This window comes from Chroicocephalus ridibundus, chromosome 6 (genome assembly GCF_963924245.1).
Source record: "Chroicocephalus ridibundus chromosome 6, bChrRid1.1, whole genome shotgun sequence".
NCBI lineage: Eukaryota > Metazoa > Chordata > Aves > Charadriiformes > Laridae > Chroicocephalus > Chroicocephalus ridibundus.
Genome location: NC_086289.1, coordinates 70,129,763 through 70,148,884, shown reverse-complemented (window position 1 = coordinate 70,148,884; position 19,122 = coordinate 70,129,763). Strand labels below are relative to the sequence as shown.

General features: G+C 38.7%; 1 protein-coding gene across 1 annotated transcript; it reads left to right on the top strand.

Annotated features, from left to right (window-relative positions):
- Nucleotides 1–5,713: 5,713 nt before the first annotated feature.
- Nucleotides 5,714–18,674, top strand: PDCD10 (programmed cell death 10). The gene is made up of 8 exons (XM_063339086.1): nucleotides 5,714–5,851; nucleotides 12,435–12,649; nucleotides 13,286–13,339; nucleotides 14,704–14,821; nucleotides 15,498–15,624; nucleotides 16,000–16,078; nucleotides 16,382–16,464; nucleotides 18,190–18,674. Exons 2-8 carry the CDS (start codon nucleotides 12,554–12,556, stop codon nucleotides 18,269–18,271), a joined length of 639 nt encoding a protein of 212 aa, XP_063195156.1. The 5' UTR covers nucleotides 5,714–5,851; nucleotides 12,435–12,553; the 3' UTR covers nucleotides 18,272–18,674.
- Nucleotides 18,675–19,122: the final 448 nt, after the last annotated feature.

Sequence of the window (19,122 nt, the reverse complement as noted above, 5' to 3'; positions counted from 1 at the left end):
GTCAATAAACTGACATATTTACAGTAAAAATAACTTGGCTTCTCTCTCTTGTTCCTCCCACTTTTCGTATTTCTCTTTGCAGATGAAAAGGTTGTCGTTTACCTACAGGCTTTAGGTATACTTACAGCAGTTTGGATAGGGACCTAGCCATCTTCCTTTACATCAACAGGATGGCAAGTTGAAGACCTGATATTACAGTGAGCTGTTTGTGTTGACTTACATTTTGATTAATAGCTTTAAATAGTTCGGAAACTAGAGCAAATGCTTTTTTTTGAAAAAAGACACCTGAGAAAGAAAACATGAGTTGCTTCACTGAACTCAAATTGCTATGTGAAGTACACAATCATCAAATGCTCCAAGAACTGCTTTAATTTAAATGTGGAAAGAAAAGCATTCGAAAAGGACAGTTTTAGTGTACCAATTGAAAAAAGTGTCTTAAATCTTTAAACCTATATTTTTTCGAACTACAACTTACATAACTGAGATGTATGGGGAAATCTGGGGCAGTGAACATTACTTCAGATGTAGAAGCAGTTACAGAAAAACGACATTTTGCTATACTGTCAAGAAAGGAGGCAGTCTCCAGTGGCTAAGTGATTGTGAGGAGTTCAGACAGGCTGTCTTTTGCAAAGTACCCATGCTCCTAACATTACCTTGACATGCCGAGGTCAGTTAAAAAAAATCATGTTGAAAAGTAGATGCCCAAGTTTTCCAGCTTACGCCAAACTTCTACAGGAGAATCAAGGGTTGGAATGGCATTGCCGCTCAAGAAGTACCAGATGCAAAGCGCAACTAGTGAGTAAGCGTTTGGGCATATTATTTTATTGCGAAGGCATTTGCTTTCCTGCAGTGTCTGAGCAAAATTCTTGGAATTCAGTCAGAATTCCGGAAGTTAAACAAAGCGTTAAATATGTTTTTCAAAAAAGTTAGAGAGGAAATTACAGTTTTCTCAGATGAAGTCCCACAAACCCACTGTGTATATGGAAACATGGATGACAAAAATAGCTAAAAACAGAAAAGCATGGGAAATGAAGTTCTTCTGAGCTTTGGAGAGATCATTCCTAGCTAACAAGTGCTTGTTTTTGTATCTTTTAAGAAATCCCACTGCATACATGGTACAATTTCATTTTCAATTCTGACAGAACTAATCTTTCTAGAAGCAGCCAATTGTCCGTTAGCTCCATCAAGTCATCATGAGTTTAGAATTGTCAGACATACACAGCAAATTAGAAATACTTTACATTATTAAGCAACTACTCATTTAGATGTAATGGTGGAAAAACTGCAGGGCTGAAGTACGTAAATAAGGGGAAAGATGTCTTCCAATTAATAGGCTAGTTATTTGGTTAAAACTGAATACAGCCACATTGCTTAACTACTTCTAGCTGAAATATTATTTGTCATCATCGATTCTTCCTGAAAGAATAGTCTAAGTCTGAAAAAATACTTCTCAAGAATTATCATAATATTTAAACACTCAACTAAACCAAAAATCCTTTACAACACAGGAGGTCAAATCTTATTAACCCAAAAGCCAGACACATATTTAACTCAGTAGCTTGTATTGATACAACATTTTCTCTTTTCCCATCTCACAGCTACAGCTGCTTTTCAATGACTCTAAAAGACCAAAAAGGATGAAGATAACTCACACAGCTTTTATCAAATTAGCCACAGTCTGCAGTTTTCATAATCATTAGCTTTGAAGCATATTAAAAAAAGCAGAACATGACCTTACAGTCGATATTTCAATCACACCACGTAAGAACAGTTCTTTATCATACTTACTTTATTAAGGCCACCAACCCAGATGCTACTCAGAACTACTCAAAACACCAACAGGCAGCAAAGAACTCTGTTGGTGCACAGCCCAGTGAAGCCTGGCAGTGACCACACTACAAGGAAGTTCACTGCTTTTCAAATGCGGAGTCACCAGACAACTTCCAACATGTAACTGGGATTTTGGCTGGGCGGAGGGATCAACAAGAAGCTGAAAGTGTGTATGTGTACGACGCTAATAGGAAAAAGAAACTGAAGCTTTTAGTTTTAAAATAATGCAATGTAGTGTAGCTTTTACTTACTAGCAAAATCCACAGATTAATCTTATCTACATTTATGTTTAGTAAAATATGTAATTACTTTTTTAGAAATGGAATTTTGGGGAGGGAAAAATGAAAAAAAGATGACATGGCATTCTTTCAGTGAAGTCAGGAAATTGAAGAGATTTCATACAGGCATTCATGCTACTTGAATTCTCACAGTACTGTGTTGTTACAGACCTTCTCCAACATAACCCCCCTTTCTAATGACTGTACTAAGCTATTTGCACTGTAAAAAATACATATTCCTAATGTCATTGATATAATTTACTTACATCCCTGTCATTCTGTAGTGCTTTAAATATCAAGTACAGAGGGAAAATAAATCTAAAACTTTACCCTTATAATTTGTGGGATTTTTTTTTTGTGTCTTGAAGTGAATAGATCAATTATCTCCAGCACAATTTTACAAAGACATTCAAAGAAAATGTGTTGTTCTGTCAAGTCAGTTGTTCAAGATTCAGTATGTCCTTTCCTCCTGCAGGAATGCATATTACATTATTTCCACCCCAACCTCCGCTAACCTTTTGTGATCCGGTTCACAAGACTAACAGCACTCAAAAAGACAGAAATTAAACCCAAAAATTTGAACGATATTTCCAAATTTAAGTTAACTACTTTGGTCTTTCATGTATTTGAGGAAAAATCCAAAGTTATCACTAGTCACAGATGACTACATAGACATCTTTCCCCCCCATCTGCCCATTATACTGACATGTAACCAGAGATACTGACTGTAGCAGAGATATGCAAGTGTACATAAAATAAAAACAGGCATTAATTTTTAAATCAATATTTATGCACCAATTTTTAACATTATTTTGAACAGACAAATAATGAAGATGAGGACAGCCTAAAGACTGAGTACAGGACAGACATGCCTTATACTAATTCATATTCAGCCTATGTTTTACAAAACCAGAGTAACGTATTCCCTACACAAAACACGGATTGTCAGAAATTACGTTAAAAGGTATTCAGCCATGCCAAAAATGTGTCTTCATGGGTGATAAGCAACCAAAAATCATATTTGAAATTTTGAGAAAAAAAAAATAGATATGCTAGTTGAAAAGGACTTTGAAGAGCTAAGAGTAGCTAGCTCTTGGCGTGAAGAATCCTACTAGCACTAACTCCTCCCCACTGCTACATTTTGTGATAAGTAAGATTATAAATTGAATTAAATTATTCATAAACATTACATTTACATCTACAGAATAAATTTCAAAAGTGTTATTACAACGATGTTGTGTTCACAGACACCTGCTCCCAGAACTCTGCCAGACTACGTATGAACATATATACGTTCTTCCCTATGAGAGGGACAGATGAGAAGAGGAAACAAGAGACCAAGTCTTAAGAAGAGGCACAGAAACACACCACATCAGCACACTCCCGCAGGAAGCAAGTCACTTAGCAGCTTAGACATGTATTAATCCCAGGCCATTTTTGGAATCAACTTCAGCCGGCAGTGCTGCAGCTAAAGTGTTCAGTAGGCCAACAGACGCACAGGACATTGTGTGCTTTCAACAATGAATATGGAAGTAGATGAGTGACAACTTCATGAATACTTTCACATACACGTGAACAAATCATTCAATGAAAATGGCAGATGGGGAGACGAAGTCAAAGCAAATTTAAAAACTCAAACCTTATCTCAAACCCAACTTAAGAATTTGAATACATAGGATGGAAAGTCTTGTGAAAATAAATTTTGGAACTCAGGACTGCACTGAATAGCAGACTTAACATTGCCATCAGCCTTCGTTGTGTATTAACCTCTTAAATTGCCCTGTGTGATTTTGTAGACAATCCATACCTTAAAGAAAAAGCCAACAATCATTCCTCCCCCTTCCCTCACCTCCTTGACAATTATTCCTCATTGCACTCAGCCAAACCACAACAATTCTGAAAAATACAATGGACATAAAAAATAGGAAAGTGTAAATCTGGTCCAAGACTTCATTGCTTAACAAAAAGACAGAATCTGGAAAAGTATCACAAAATTGAGGGAACGGGATAGCATATTGTATTTTAAGTGTTAGCACTGGTATGACTGCAGCTTTGTAGCTTTACACAAAAATACACTAATTTCACTGAAAGGATAAAATAGCACAGACATGCATTTGGCTCAATCTACGCAATGACATTTTGGTAGAGTGTCCCTCACCTAAGCAGAATAGCATCATTTTCTGTTAGACTGAAATACTGATCACATCAAAAATGATGAGACAAGAATCGGGGAATCAGAGACAGCAGTCGATTAGTAATACACAATTCATACACACTACGCAAGTTTCAAGTAGTCTTTTAATACCAAGATGTGTGGAGTATTTGATATATGAGAGATGATACATAGATCTAATTAAAGCAAAACAAGGTGGTGTGGGAGGAGAAAATTCAGTACACATAATAAAGTACAAACACCCGGGTCCTTTTTTTTATCTTTTTTTCCTTTTTTTCTTCTTTTCACTCACCTACACAAAGGTGATGGGGACCAGTAATGTACATGGATACATGCACACAATCTGTCTGTGGAACGGACAGACATCAAAGTCTTCCCACTTTGTCATCTCACTGCCACAAGAAGCTACACCCAATGTTTGACAAGTTTAATACTTTAGCTGTTCATTCACATGTTCTGATTGGAATTCATGCATCTTATTAGTGTTAGACAATACTGATCGGTATTAAAAAAAAAAAAAGCATTCTGATGCATCAGAGACACAGATACAAATCCAACACGTTAACAACTGAGCTCGTTTTAAGTATAATACTGTCTGCAGAGCACTGAACAAACGAACGGAAAGAGCGTGACACAGAGGAGAGAAGCCCCCTCAGAGAAGCCCCCTCAGAGAAGCCCCCTCAGAGAAGCCCCCTCAGAGAAGCCCCCTCAGAGAAGCCCCCTCAGAGAAGCCCCCACCCGCCCTTTTCCAGCACGGACAGGTTTTTACGAACTGCTGCTGCCACACTTTCACAGTTCAACTTGAAAACAGAGCGTTCGTGCGGAGGCGCAGCCGCTGCGGAGCGGAGCTGAGGGAGCCTGGGCTCCCGGGCGGCGGGAGCCGCTTCCTCCCCGCCGCTGCCAGAGAGACGAAGGACGACCCAACGCCTGACAAAGGTTTGGGGTTTTTTTTCCCCTCCCTCAGAAGTTCTCATAACGGTGGGGAACAACGTCCATTCACGAACGCCTCCCTTCAGCCGGCTCCGCTCCCACCGGCGGCCCCTCGCGCGGACAGACGCTCCTCCGCACAGCCGCCGCCCAGACACGGGTACTAAAACACGCCATGAAAAGCTTGACTCAATTTAAGAAATAATCCGGAGCCACCTCCCAGCACACGCATAAACACCCCCGGCACCACCAGCAGCGAAGGGACGAGCACACTCACCACCCCGCTATTCCCGCTGCTGCTGCCGCCGCCGCCTCCCACCCGCTGCTCCGCGCTCCGCCGCGGGTGTGCGCCCGGCGCTGCCAACGCCGGGGTAGTCTCACCGCCCCGCCGAGGCCCCGCCCACCCCCGCCGGCCCCACGCTCCCATTGGGCACTCCCCGCGCCTGTCTCCGCCCCGGCGCCGCGTGGCATTGTGGGGCTCGTAGTCGGGGCCGGAGGACTACAAACCCCAGGGGCGCGCGCGGCTGCCGGTTAGTTCCGGACAACGCCTGGTGTGTGGTAACAGCGGCGGACGCTTCCTCCTCGCGGGCGCTTCCGGCGGGGCGGCGAAGCCCACTCGAGAGCTCTGCGGGTCGGGGGGGAGGTGAGGTGCTGCACCGTGCCCTGCCGCCGCCCTTCCCTTCTCAGCGTGTGCCTGTGGAGGAGCGAGGGCGTCTGGGGCGGCGCGGAGGGGGAAGGGGGGTGTCCGCTAGTGTATTTGCGCAGGGCCTGGTTCGCCCTTCGGGGCTGCGCCGCGCTGGGAGCGTAAAACTCTTTCTAGCATTGGGGCCTGTCGGGGGGAGGTCAGGGTGGGTGGAGGAGCGGCGGCCACAGGTGAGCGCGGCCTTGGGGCCTCGCCGGGTGGGGAGGGCGGAGGGTGTCCCGTCCCCTCCCTGCCGGTGAGAGGGTCCGGCCCCGCTTCCTCCCGGCCCGGGGCGAGGGCCTGCCCATCTCCCCGTCCTTCCCGCTGCCCTTTGTCCCCTGGGGCCTTCCCCTGTTCACGGTGGTGGGAGCTGCCCGGCCTGAGGCCCCTCGGCCTGGGCCGAGCCCCGGGGGGGGCCGGCCGGGCCTGGGAAGCGTAGGCCCGGATGTGTTATTATTTTTAGCTCGTCCCGCTGTGGGAGCGGAGCGCTGTCAGGTGGCCGCGGTCGGGGCCGCCTCAGGTAGGGGAGAGGACGAGGCTCCTTCCCGCAAACCTCCGCTCCCTGCCGGGCAGGGACGGCGGATAGCCCGGGCTGTGCTCCCCTAAGTCACCGAACAGTCTGGGGAGAGCTGCAGCGCTTCGGTGTCCCATTAAACTACTCGCTTAGCTGGTGCGTTGGGTTAGTTCCCTTCCTGTAGCTTACACATGCTGGGGCACAGGTAGATGGTTGAAACGTTGGGCCAGGTTTCTGCTGTTCCTGTTATCAGAGGAACTAATTGCCCTCTGGTATTTGTTTACTTGTTGGAGTGTATTTTGAAACTGTATCTTTCCTCTTAGTGTTTGATAGTGTAATAGCTTTGCTTTCATGTTCCCAAAGAGGAAAATAAGAAAGAGAAATGGGGATATTTTGTCATGATTATGTACGCCGAAAACCATTACCTGCTTCAGCTATACTGTATAATAATCTTAATCTTGCTAACTAGTGAAATTGGGGCATAGTCCAGGAGGCTGTACGTTCTTATGTGGTAGACAGACACAGAAGCTGGGTGTATTAGGATAGACTAAATCACTTCCATTTTGAAGTTCAGCATTGCAAAAGAATATGAACTAAGTGTAAGCCCGACTTCAGAGTAGGGTTGGATTTTGTTTTTTAAGTTGATACCATTCTAAAAATAGACATCTTGGGTTTAATGCACACTTGTATGATACCTAAATTAGTCATATGAATGGATCTTAAAATAATAAAATGCATAAGCAGTTATGCTTTATCAGCGTGAACTCATCTGTAAGTGGCTATTATATGTGTGTGAAGGTGTTTGAAAACTGTATATTTTAGCAAGAGGCATTTAAAGGTACTTCTAAAGCTTCAATGCTATTTTTTGGTGATATTTCCTTTATTAACTCTTCAGTGAAATATGGAACTGTTGGAGTAAAGTACCTTTTTTAAGTTTCTTGTTATCTTTACTGATTTTAAAATACAGAGATAGTTGTAGCAGTTTATCTGTATGCCAATTCAAATTAACTCAACCATACTGTCATGAAGTTACCTCAGTTTTAAAAAAGAAGCAAAGTAGCTCTGTATCTGAAACACAAAGCCTTCAGGCTTTGTACAGTATAGTCTAAATTGTATATTGGGAAATAATGACAATCTATAACTGAAATACAGTGCTGGCAGATAAGTTACCATCTGACAAGGAAAAGGAGCATGGGGTGGTTTTTTTTATTTCTTTTAAGTGACCATTAATAAGGGAAGCTTAATTACCAAGCTATGCATGAGGTGTGCATATCGTTAAAAAAGCATACTCTGCAAATTTTTGTCCTTCTGTAAAATTTGCAACTGTAATTAGTAAATTACCTGAACTCCTGCCTCCCATGCACATTGGTCTTGCAAAAATTTGGCTTCCATTTGTCTCTGAATTCAGGATGGAATTCATGGTGCTGTTTCCCTTTGCCCACTCTTTCTTTCTGAACTGAAATTAGTTTTTCTGGTAACAGAGGGGGCTCAGATCAGGTTAAAGGTAAAACCTCCCCTTGGATCCTCACTGCAAAAAGTGGAGCAGAACTTCGTGGCACTAAGGAAAGTCTTTTCTATCAGAAATAGAGCTGTAATTTTTGCTAGAAGTTAACCACTGAAATAATCTGTTAGATCACTACCTCAGGCCTTATTCCTCTTTAGTACTTTTCTAAAAAAAAGAGTATTAATGTCTAGGTGCTTAAAGTTTTTTGGATCTAAGGTAGATGGAGCCTGCAGAAGGGAATAAAGACAACATCAGTGCATAGGTAGACCTACTGATGACATAACTGAAGATTAAAATCCTGCCAATTGATACCTAGTGTTTCTGTAGTTTTAAAACTCTTTAAATGTTGTAATCATGAGACTCTGCTCTCTTCTCCTTAAATACTATTTCCAAAGATAGGGTTAAACAAAGAGCTTGCTTTCATGGAATCCTTGCTTGTTTTCACCCTGGCCAATGAGCAGATGTGGGTTTGGGGAAGATTGTGGCACTCTGTGATAGTTGTATTCTTGTTAAGTAGCTCTGCAGTTCTGCTACTTCATTTTAGTGCATGACCAAAAGTCTGTCAGTAAATGACACAGATTAGAGAAAGCAAATTATCACATTAGATGCTGATAATGGTAGTTGTACGTTTTGGAAGTGTGGTTTTTCCTATTTACCCTTTTTGGCTTACAGGAATTTTATCTTAATATAGTCTTTTTCTGATGAAGTTCAATTGAATGATTTAAAATGTCATTGGATGGGTATGAAGGAATAGGTCTATCAAAGAATCCTTCCAAACTAGTTCCTCATCTAAAATGTACCAGTTCGCTCAGTGTTTCCTGAATAGCTGGGATAATATTTTGGTTCTGGAACTTAAAGGTTAGAATTTAAAATTTATACTGACATTGAAAGTATATATTCCATGTTAGTACATCTCTTGGAATGCAGCTTCATGTGTTCGATGGTTTAAGACTGAGCAGCAGGATTGTATTACTTGGCATTTTAGTGTAGTTTTCAAATTTAGATTCTCTTTAAATTCCCTATATCGTTCTGTACATTCTCTCTCATGGCTTGTTTTCATGTGATGATGTAGCATGAAGCATGACTTCTAATTACATGTATACAGATTTGAATCTATGGGATCACTGTAAGAAGAAAGATCAGGCTTGCATGTAGAATAATATTTGGCAGCCTGTCTATTCCAGACCGCATATCCTACTATCTTCTCCTTCTCTTCCCCCTTAGACCAATTAACAAGTTTGCCAGTTAAGTAACACCTTTTTTGCATTTTACAGTAATTTGCCAGGATTTCCTGAACCACACAAATATGTTGTTCTGTTCTAATAAATCACCCTCTCATGGAATCTATTCCATTTTTTTTGAGAATGTAAAAACCCAATTGGCAGGTGAAACTAGGGTAAATTAATGTCAAATAAAAGACTCTCTTGAGGTTGTAGTGAACTGAAGTTAAGCTTTTAGAAGGCAGTGTTGCCATAAAGTTTGGCAGCTATGCAGATGTCTGCTTTTGATCACATACCAGAAGAAATACTGAAAGCTTCTAGTTGCTGCATGATAATGTGCATTTAGCTTTGGCTTTACTCAGGCCATTTTGAAGGCTGGTGGACTTTCTAATAATTTATCTAAATAATAGAACAGAAGCTTCAGGTTTCATGGGGTTTTGGTTCATAGTCATGTCTTCTTCAAAGACATTTGTACATGGCTTAGCGCAGCTATGACAAACTGTCCTTCTGTAATGCAAATAAATGTTGTGTTATTGTGGAGATTTTTATTCCTGCTGTTTAACACTAGTGAAGACTGCAGTGCATCTAAGTTACATCTGAAGGATGTGACGAAGTTGATCCCTAATTGCAAAGACAAATGGTGTGGCACTGTTATCAGTCAGATACTTGCATGACAGCGTGATGCTATCTAGTGTATCTTCTGGAAGATGGGAAGATTTCTGGAATAATGAACAACCACTGTGATATATTGAATATATTTCTTTTCATAGTTAGCAACAAAAGTATTTTATGTTCTTAAGTATTTCTTGTGTGCATGTATATTTAAATCTACCTCTTGTCTTCTGTTGCAACACTTGTATCCTTTGTGTTAACACAAAACCTTGGATTTATATTTTCTTTGAAGAATGTCAGTGTCTAGTAAAGAGGTAAAAGACAGCATATAATTGTTTTTATATGGAGGGTTTAACTGTGCTGTGGGTTAGTAACAATACCTTATGGCTCTTCAGGAGAAAATGAGTTCTTCGTGGTAGTCCACAGTGTAATAGGTTTCCACTGTCATAAAAATCCATCATTTCAGTTAGTATTTCCTTTTCTTTGTGGATACTGCTAACCCATAAAAACAAAGTAATTGTATCTAATGATTATTTTGTCCTTTTTTGGCCCTTCTTCCTATGATCAAAAATCTTTTGCGTAGACTAGAACAATGTTCAATGACCTGATTTAACTGTTTTAAAAAGTTATTCTGTTGAGAATATGGTACTCTAGATAAAAACTTGCAGTAAATTAATCTGTAAATGCTCTTTTCAGTGATGCTTGTTAGTAGATATTTTTACTGAACTTCCAGAAGCACGGAATTACACGGTAAAACACACCGCTCTCCATCCGCTTTGCCCCTTTCATGCCAGAGTCTTTAGTGCAGGGAATATGCATTTATAATAAACGGGACAGCTTATACTTGGAGTTGTGAGTGAAAACTTGTTCAGGCAAGTTCCTTACCCCCCCCATGTGAGTAGACCTTGCACGCATTTATGTAATTCTGAGCAAGTTCTTTAAAGATATTCAACTTCTTGAGGAATGATGAATATTCACTTGAGTTCTTCTGTGTTCTTGACAGCTGTAAAATATCTATGGGTAGGTGATAAAAATGTGAGAATCCTGACTTTTTGCAGTTCCATCCATGTGGACATATCTCATCTACACGGACCCCTTTTAAAAGTCTCAGTAATCATGTTCTGTGGCTATGGGAGTCTGCTCATGTGTGTGATGTTGAAGGGCTGGAAATGCAAGAGAAACAAAGATGGGATTTTTGCACTAAGTAGTCCATGTCAGAAGCCTTGTATAAAGAGCTGTTACTTGTTACTATAGTCATGTTTAATTTTTCTTCAAATCATGTTTCAACCGTTGGCTGTTTCTGTAGTGTGACCTGTTCTTCGCTTGTGTTCTCACTTTGGAGTATATTCATACTGCCTAATCACATGCTCAGATGAGACATGCGTGATATTTCATGGAATGCTTTGGGTTGGAAAGGACTTAAAGATCATCTAGTTCCAACCCGCCTAGCATGGGCAGGATTTGCAGTCGTCCAGGTTCTTCTCTGTGCTTACTGTAATCAGTAACAAATTTCACTTGTATAATGATAGCTTTGGGCAAAAAAGAGTATCTGTTCTTCTGTTTAAACAGCCTCAAGTTTTTTAGCCGGTGCAGAGCATAATGAGGAATTTAGCTTGAAAAAATATCTTGGCATTTTTAACCTGTTCAAACTATTGAGATAGTGATATTGATTACTGCAGTAGCTTCTGCTGTTTCTTAAAAATTTCACTTTTTTCAGTTCTTACTAAAATATCAATAAAAGCAGTGCACGAGCATACAAATGCCTGAGGTCTGAAGCTTGTTAAGAAGAAAAAAACCTCCTCTAATGCAAGTGTTAAAATTAAAACTGTTAATCTCTTTCTGTGTATCTTTATTCTTAACTTGGACTTTAGATCTTTAAACTCAATTATGTTACATAAAATATTTTAAAATAATCTTAAGAACAGAAAATATAGCAGGCTGTAGCAAAGACTTCTTGGGAACTGTAGGGTGACCTTTTTTCTTTTCCCCATAATTTCAAGGTCTGAGCAATGATCACTTCATGTTGGAGATGATGAGCTGGACTGGGTGGAGAATTTTCAAAACCTAGGTTCAGTTGCTGGAACAATAATTTTCCATTGAGTTAACATAGCTGTTGACACACCCGGAGTCAAAACATGACTTCAGACTTCTGCTTATATAAAACCAAAGATGTAGTATTTGGAATTCTGATAGGTAGGAAGCAGGCACTGATCTCGAGCAGAAGCACAGCTTGATGTATATGCAAAAATACAGAATGTTTATAGGTACTCTTAATGTTAATTGTCATAATGCATCTGTATGGGTTTGGGGCTTACAGCGTGTAATGCTTTTCAAGCTGTTTATATATGCAAGTGGTCAGGAATCTCCTGCTGCTTACGAGTGGTGGCAAGATTTTTGTAATACATATCAAATAAAATAACTTACTTCAGGAAAATTAATTCCATAAGAACTTAAAGTAAAACTACTTTTGGTAGTACCTTACTCTTTAAAATATCTGTTCACTTAATAGATTTCAATTGGGGTTTTAAAGTTACATGAAATGGTCATTCCATATTTACTCAACTCATGTCATGAGTAATTCCTAGTTTCTAGGCAGTAACAAACTAACGTTGTTCTGTGCCTTTTCATTTTTAGAGCCTGTCAGTCATGAGCATTCATAATTGTTTATTTGTTTTTTCTCTCTCACAACCTAAGGACAATATATTTTCCAAGCTCTTCCAGTATTCTTGCACAACGAGGAAAAAGAAGAAACATTTCAGTGAATGAGGAGTTTTCTGCTTCTATAGTGTTTTCCTTGAGAAGTGGGTCTTTGAATGAGGATGACAATGGAAGAGATGAAGAATGAAGCAGAGACCACTTCTATGGTTTCCATGCCTCTCTATGCTGTCATGTACCCTGTTTTTAATGAGGTAAGCTACGTTTTGCTTTACAATGTAATAATCCCCTTTACATTGGGAAATGGGATCACAGTAGCAGGATGTTCATCTTAATTGAGAAAGCTTGGTGTCTAACACCATGGTCTTTCTATGTGTTGTTTTACCCCCCTCTCCATGAATACAATTTCATGCTCATCAAAGATTGCTAGTTGTCTTGGCGCTGATCATTTTTTCTTAGCTTTTACAGACGATTTTCACAAACCTGCTAGGTCACGCATTCTGTGGCAGGAAGTAACGTAGAGTTGAACACGTTCCTGTGAACAGCCTGATACACTTAAATTTTACTGCTAATGGCCATAATCTAATAGGATATCTGTTTTCCTCTGAGTTTCAGAGATGCTCAAGGTATTCTCAAAGATATCAGACTTCTGCTGTAGGCTGTGTAAATGCAAAATATGTCCAGTGACGTGTTTGATTTTAATGTTTTTATTTTGAGGGGAAGTCTTTCCTTTGGGATCAAACTTTCTAATATCTCTCCCTCAAATGAGACCAGTAATTTGAATGCTTCTGTCAGTTCCCTTTTTCATTATGCAAGGCAAGGCATGAGTACTTGACTTGTTTTGTTCTGATAACATTGGAATTGCTAATAATTCTAAACTTTTATTGCAGCTAGAAAGAGTAAATCTATCTGCAGCTCAGACGCTGAGAGCGGCTTTTATTAAGGTGAGAAGTAACTTACATTGAAGAGTGACTGTTTAAAAGGTAAACCATATATGATGAAGCTAAAAAGTCAGTTGTCTTGTTTCCTTGTGTCTTCATGTTTGAAGACTGCGTCCTTGATCCAATAGTCTAAAAATGAAGTGGACATAAAGTGGAAAATTACATGGACTGTAAGTTTGAGATGTCTGCAAATCTTATGAGTAGAAATGTGCATGATGCAAGCGTAGTGAGCAGTTTTATATAAATGGAATCTTCTCTTGTCCGTGTAGTACAAAAGCTTAAACGAGGAATTGGTCAGTGAGGGTAATAAGGTAATAAACTTAGTCTAAATATGACAAGGTTATGTAGAATAGGTGCTCATTAGAAATAGGCATGTAGCAGACATTGAAAATGGCATACAAAGTGAATGCTGATGAGATTATCTTGTGAATGAGGATAATTCAGTGCTTGTATTTGCATCCAACAGTGAATGGAAAAAAGACTCTTCTAACTTTTCTGTTATATTCCTAAAGAATGAAAATACAGATATTCCTGTATACTGCTTTATTGAAATGCTGATCTTTTGAATTTTTTAAAAGAAAAATAATTGTAGATGTGACGTATCTTAACATATGAGCTATGTGACTAAGTAATACTTCCCTGTTTCCACACTTAAATCTAAGTGTATCTAGACAGTCTTAAGTCTCAACTAGAGCTCATGGAAGTGAAATGTTTTTATGACTGGTGGTAAGGAGCTAAGCTGAACGCAAATAATGTAAAAACTGAGATAGTGATGGAAGTGATAGCGCTAGCTAAAAAAAACCCACGCTGTCATTCTTATTCAACACAGCATAATTCTTTGATAGCAGCACAGGTAGTGTGAATACAGGTAGTACATCTTAGCTTTACTTGATACGTCATCAATCAAAAGTTCTTTTTTTTTCTGAAAAAGCAATTCCAAGATGATGATTGAGCATATGATGTGATTGATAACAGGCACATTTACAAAATGTCATGTGGAAGATGGGGGAGTTGCACCTATGTTTGAGTGAATGAAATCCCAGTGGATACCATATCTTTGTCTCAAAGCTGAGTGTTTATGGAAATATATTTAATATTTAATGAAAAACTTTCTTATTCAAATTGAAATGAGTTGAAAGGCTTATTGGAAAATTTGCAAATACAAACCCACTGATTTAATCCGAGAAAAAGGATGTTGTAGTAGAAGAATGGCTTTCAATGTAATCTGCTAGTTTAAAGCCATTAGACTTTTAAAGTTTCTAGCAAAGTCCCGCAGTATATGAAGCAAGTTACATGAAAATCTGCCTTTGTACTTGCAATATTCAGGTCTTGCATATTTGAGAATAAAAATTTTCTATGCCATACAGGCTGAAAAAGAAAATCCAGGTCTTACACAGGACATCATTATGAAAATTCTGGAGAAAAAAAGTGTGGATGTGAACTTCACGGAGTCTCTTCTGCGTATGGCAGCTGATGATGTAGAAGGTAATACCTTATCTCTTATGTTGATTATCTCTTATGTTGAAGAAGTGTATTTTTAATTACACTGTTAACTAAAACCACAAATTTCTCTATGCCTATTTTCAGAAGAGGTTATTTGTTTCTTAATCGATTTTTTTTTCAGCATGGTAGAAGAATATTTCTATTTTCTGAATACCTCTTTGTGAGAAGTTAAATCTCCCTAAAAAGATACTTGATTAATAAGAGAAGGAAAGAAAATGAATGTTTAGAATCACGTTTGTGTGGGTGCACGGTTCACCTTTTGCAATGCTAACAACTAGGAAAAAAAGCATATATGGAGTATATTATTCACCTTCCTTTTCTCTGCTTCAAATTAAAAGCTGTAGTTATACTGTCAGAGAAGGGGAGTATACAGTAGGCTTTAAGTTATTTTAATAATGCATTTGATTAGTGTCTTCAATGTCTCACAAATAAAGATGGGCTCTTTTTCCAACTTGCAATAATAAAGATTATAGTTGCACGGTGTTTCTATTGATGCAGAGCGTATTCACTGCAGTTTTCTAATCATGGCTATTGTTGTGCTGTTCACCTTCAAATGTTACATGGCGATACTGCTGCGTTTTGTGAAGTAGTGTTTTTAGCTGTCACTAGAGACTTGAGGAAGAACTAATGGTATTTTTGAATCTGTTCCTCTTGTTAGAGTATATGATTGAAAGACCAGAACCAGAATTCCAAGATCTTAATGAAAAGGCACGAGCACTTAAACAAATTCTTAGTAAGATTCCTGATGAGATCAATGACAGAGTGAGGTTTCTTCAGACAATCAAGTAAGTACTGTATTAAGTATTTTTCTGCAGAACGAGGGGTCAAACTTTAAACCCGAATGTTCAAATGCTGTAGGAGATGCTAGCAAAACTGTTCCCATTGGAAAGGAGCCTGATCTTCGCTTATAAATGAATGGACGGAGTTCAGGATTTTTAACAAGAGCTGCATGTTACTAGACTGAACTTAACTTCTGATTACTAGTTTAAATTCCCATGTCACTGGTCTAGCTCTTTGCATTTGGTGTTGCTACATCCTGTCTGACACTTATTCCGAAGAGACTGTTTTAAGAAGTATTTGACTACTAGAAGGGGATTAAATTCCAACTTTTAAATAGGATAGTTTAAGGATATTACAACTATCTTTTTATTGCCAAACAGGGACATCGCGAGTGCAATAAAGGAACTTCTTGACACAGTAAATAACGTCTTCAAGAAATACCAATACCAGAACCGGCGGGTATGTGCAATAACTCTTTCTATACAATATTTTAGTAGTATAAGAGGAAGCATGTCCTTTTGACCAAAGGATGAATAGGAGAGCTTAACTAGTCCATGACATAATACTTTTTAACAACAGTTTAACAACAACAACGATTTTATAGGAAGAGGATGGTTTCTCTGCATGTCTGCTAAAAAAAATGTATAAATAATAAAAATTCCTATAGCTACATAGTGATAGCCAATGTTCTTCTCTCAGTTTAACATGAAAATTCTGACTGTTCCCAACTAAGGCTTTACTCGTGGTGTTTTTGTTTCGTAGGCGCTTGAGCACCAAAAGAAAGAGTTTGTAAAATACTCCAAAAGTTTCAGTGATACTCTGAAAACCTATTTTAAAGATGGAAAGTAAGTATGTTTGTGTACTAACATTTTACGTAATGAAAGGTCTTGTTGACTAACAAGGGAAAATAAGACAAGCTTTTGAGCATAAGCTACCTTCTTCAGGACTTGCCTAATCTTTTTTCCTCACCAGTGTCTTCAGACCATCATAGCTTCTTTTTATTCCTTTTGTAATACCTTTGAGGAAAGGGAAGTCTGTTAAATGCACCACAGTACAACACCCGTGTGCAGTATTAGCTTTGAATTTCAGTACGCGAAGTTAAATTTCATGGTCTTGTGTGGGTTTTTTCAGTATATATACAAGGACAAAAAAATTTGAGTGCTTTATTGAAAAAAGTAATCTACCTATTGGAAATGTCACTTGCAGACACTAAACATCTGTCCATTGTTATTTTTGATTTACACTTTTGTTGTCCTTTCTTTATAGCTCCTTATAGTGCTCTGCAGTATTTGGAACTACTCAGCTGATTAATCTTTTTACATTTATGTTTTTGAACATTTTAGCATGCAAACTGAGGCTTTTTCAGGTCCTCACCTTGGGTTTTGGAATCACTATGCTTGTGTATTCCACTGTAGTGACTGTTTTGGAACATAAGTGTATCCACCTCAGATTTTGACAGTGCCAAAGTGTTCTACAAGCTGCTGTTATAAAGATGAGAACTAACTTCCATGTCTGGTCTTGTTGAGCTTGGCAAAGACTAAGAGTGCCCAGGGGATGGTGCATTACTAAAGGAGAGAGAAGGTTTGAGAGTAGCTGTAAATACTACTTTGTTCCTATCAAAGCATTCTTTTTTTTTTTTCCCCTGCTCTTCCTGAAATTAGGGCTAAATTTGGTTATGATACTAAAATGAGAAATTTAGACCTTGGTAGCTTTATGATTAATGAACAGATGTATGGAAAACTTTTCACGTGAACTGGGTCTAAACAGTCTCAGTTGATTAGAAAACTATTTGACTGAAAAAATGAGGAAAGGGTTGGATGTGGTATGCGTGTACCCCAGCCGTATTGAAAGACACCAGCTTTGTTTAGCCCTATGTGTAGTGAATGCTGTGCTGTGTATTGTGGACATAAACTTAGGTATTACCAATATTGCAAGAAATGCCAGGTAAGGCTTGTATGTGATGTCGTCATGGAGTTGGAAGTAATTTAAATCTGTCTCAACTGCATGGTGAATAAGATACCCTGCTCCCACCAGAAAGTAACAGCACTAAACAAAATAGTCATGCTTACAGGCATCATTACTGAGCTGAAAATCTCAGTGACTCCGCACCTCTTTTTTTTTTTTTTTAACAAAAAGTAACTAAAATAGTATGTCGCTCCCATATGCGTATATGCTTAGTATTTCTTGAGGAAAGAGTTGCAAATTCTGAACTTGCTAGCGGATGAGGTGTTCAGCTTTGAAAAGAACAGGCGTTTAATGATCATCTGCTCTCTATTCTTTTTCTTAGTTAGCTAAAAGTCCAGAACCAAATGATTGAGATGTCAATGATGATTGAGAGCCAAAGTCTTTAAGTTCCTGCCAATAAACGTAGTCTTTCTAGGATTAGCTATGCAAATAAGTCTGTTTGCCAGCAGTAAGCTTCAGGTAAATCACAATATGCTAAAACATCAGTATGCTTCCAATTTGCAGAGCCTAGATGCCAATATATTTAGTTGCCCAACTTAATGCTATGTTTATTGAATGACATGTTTCTAAAAATGTCTGAAGCAATATCTTTCTCTTTTGAACAGGGCAATAAATGTGTTCATAAGTGCCAACCGACTAATTCATCAAACCAACTTGATACTCCAGACCTTCAAAACTGTGGCCTGAAAACTGTATATGTTGAGAGTTGTACTTTTCAATGGTGGATAGGGTACCTTTATATGTAAATTTTAAAGTTTTGACTGTATAAATTATCAGCCCCTCTTGAGGGGCCTAATGCAGGATTTTGAATGGGATTATTGCCATCTTACACCATATTTTTGTAAAACATTGTAGCTTAATCATAATCTCACAATGAAGATTTTGCATCACTTTTTGCTATTATCATTCTTTTCAGAATTATAAGCCAAAAGAATTTACGCCTTAATGTGTCATTATGTAACATTCCTTATAAGAATTGTAAATATTTGGTGTTCTGTTTCTGACATTTTAACTTGAAAGCGGAAAACTGCAAGATTATGTATTTAACAATATTGGTGGCAAATATTCAATAAATAGTTTACATCTGTTAGACTGTCTTTTTGTATGTAAACAACAATGCATAACTCATAGTTCTAGAACTGCAGAACATTCATTATATTGAAAAATTAAAATTATTTGGGTGCTTAAACCTACTGGCAGTTCAAATCAGTATAAAATGAAGGTTTTTCCCTAAAGCTGAGATTTTTTGGCTGTGATCTAATACTAGACCAGAATACTAGCATAATTCTATTTAAATGTGTTTGGCAAAATAATAAAGAACCTCAGAAGTGAGGTGTGCTTTTGTTTTTGATAGAAACTAAATCCCACTTCTTTCTTAATCTTCAGTTAGTGGTGAGTTAACAGGTTCTTACTCCTAGACTACTCTGAGGTTTTGAGCAGAGAATTACTTTACGTGCAGCTGACTATGCAGCAAAGGGTGAGTTTTAAATATTAAGATAACTGGGTTTTATCCTGGTACCCTTTTGGGAGGGAGGAGG

Excerpts from the sequence above, each read along its gene's own strand:
- PDCD10 (XM_063339086.1), top strand. The coding sequence starts at position 12,554 with ATGAGGATGACAATGGAAGAGATGAAGAATGAAGCAGAGACCACTTCT. Across the intron at positions 14,822-15,497 it reads GGCAGCTGATGATGTAGAAG|AGTATATGATTGAAAGACCA; the intron begins GTAATACCTTAT and ends TCCTCTTGTTAG. Across the intron at positions 16,465-18,189 it reads ACCTATTTTAAAGATGGAAA|GGCAATAAATGTGTTCATAA; the intron begins GTAAGTATGTTT and ends TCTTTTGAACAG.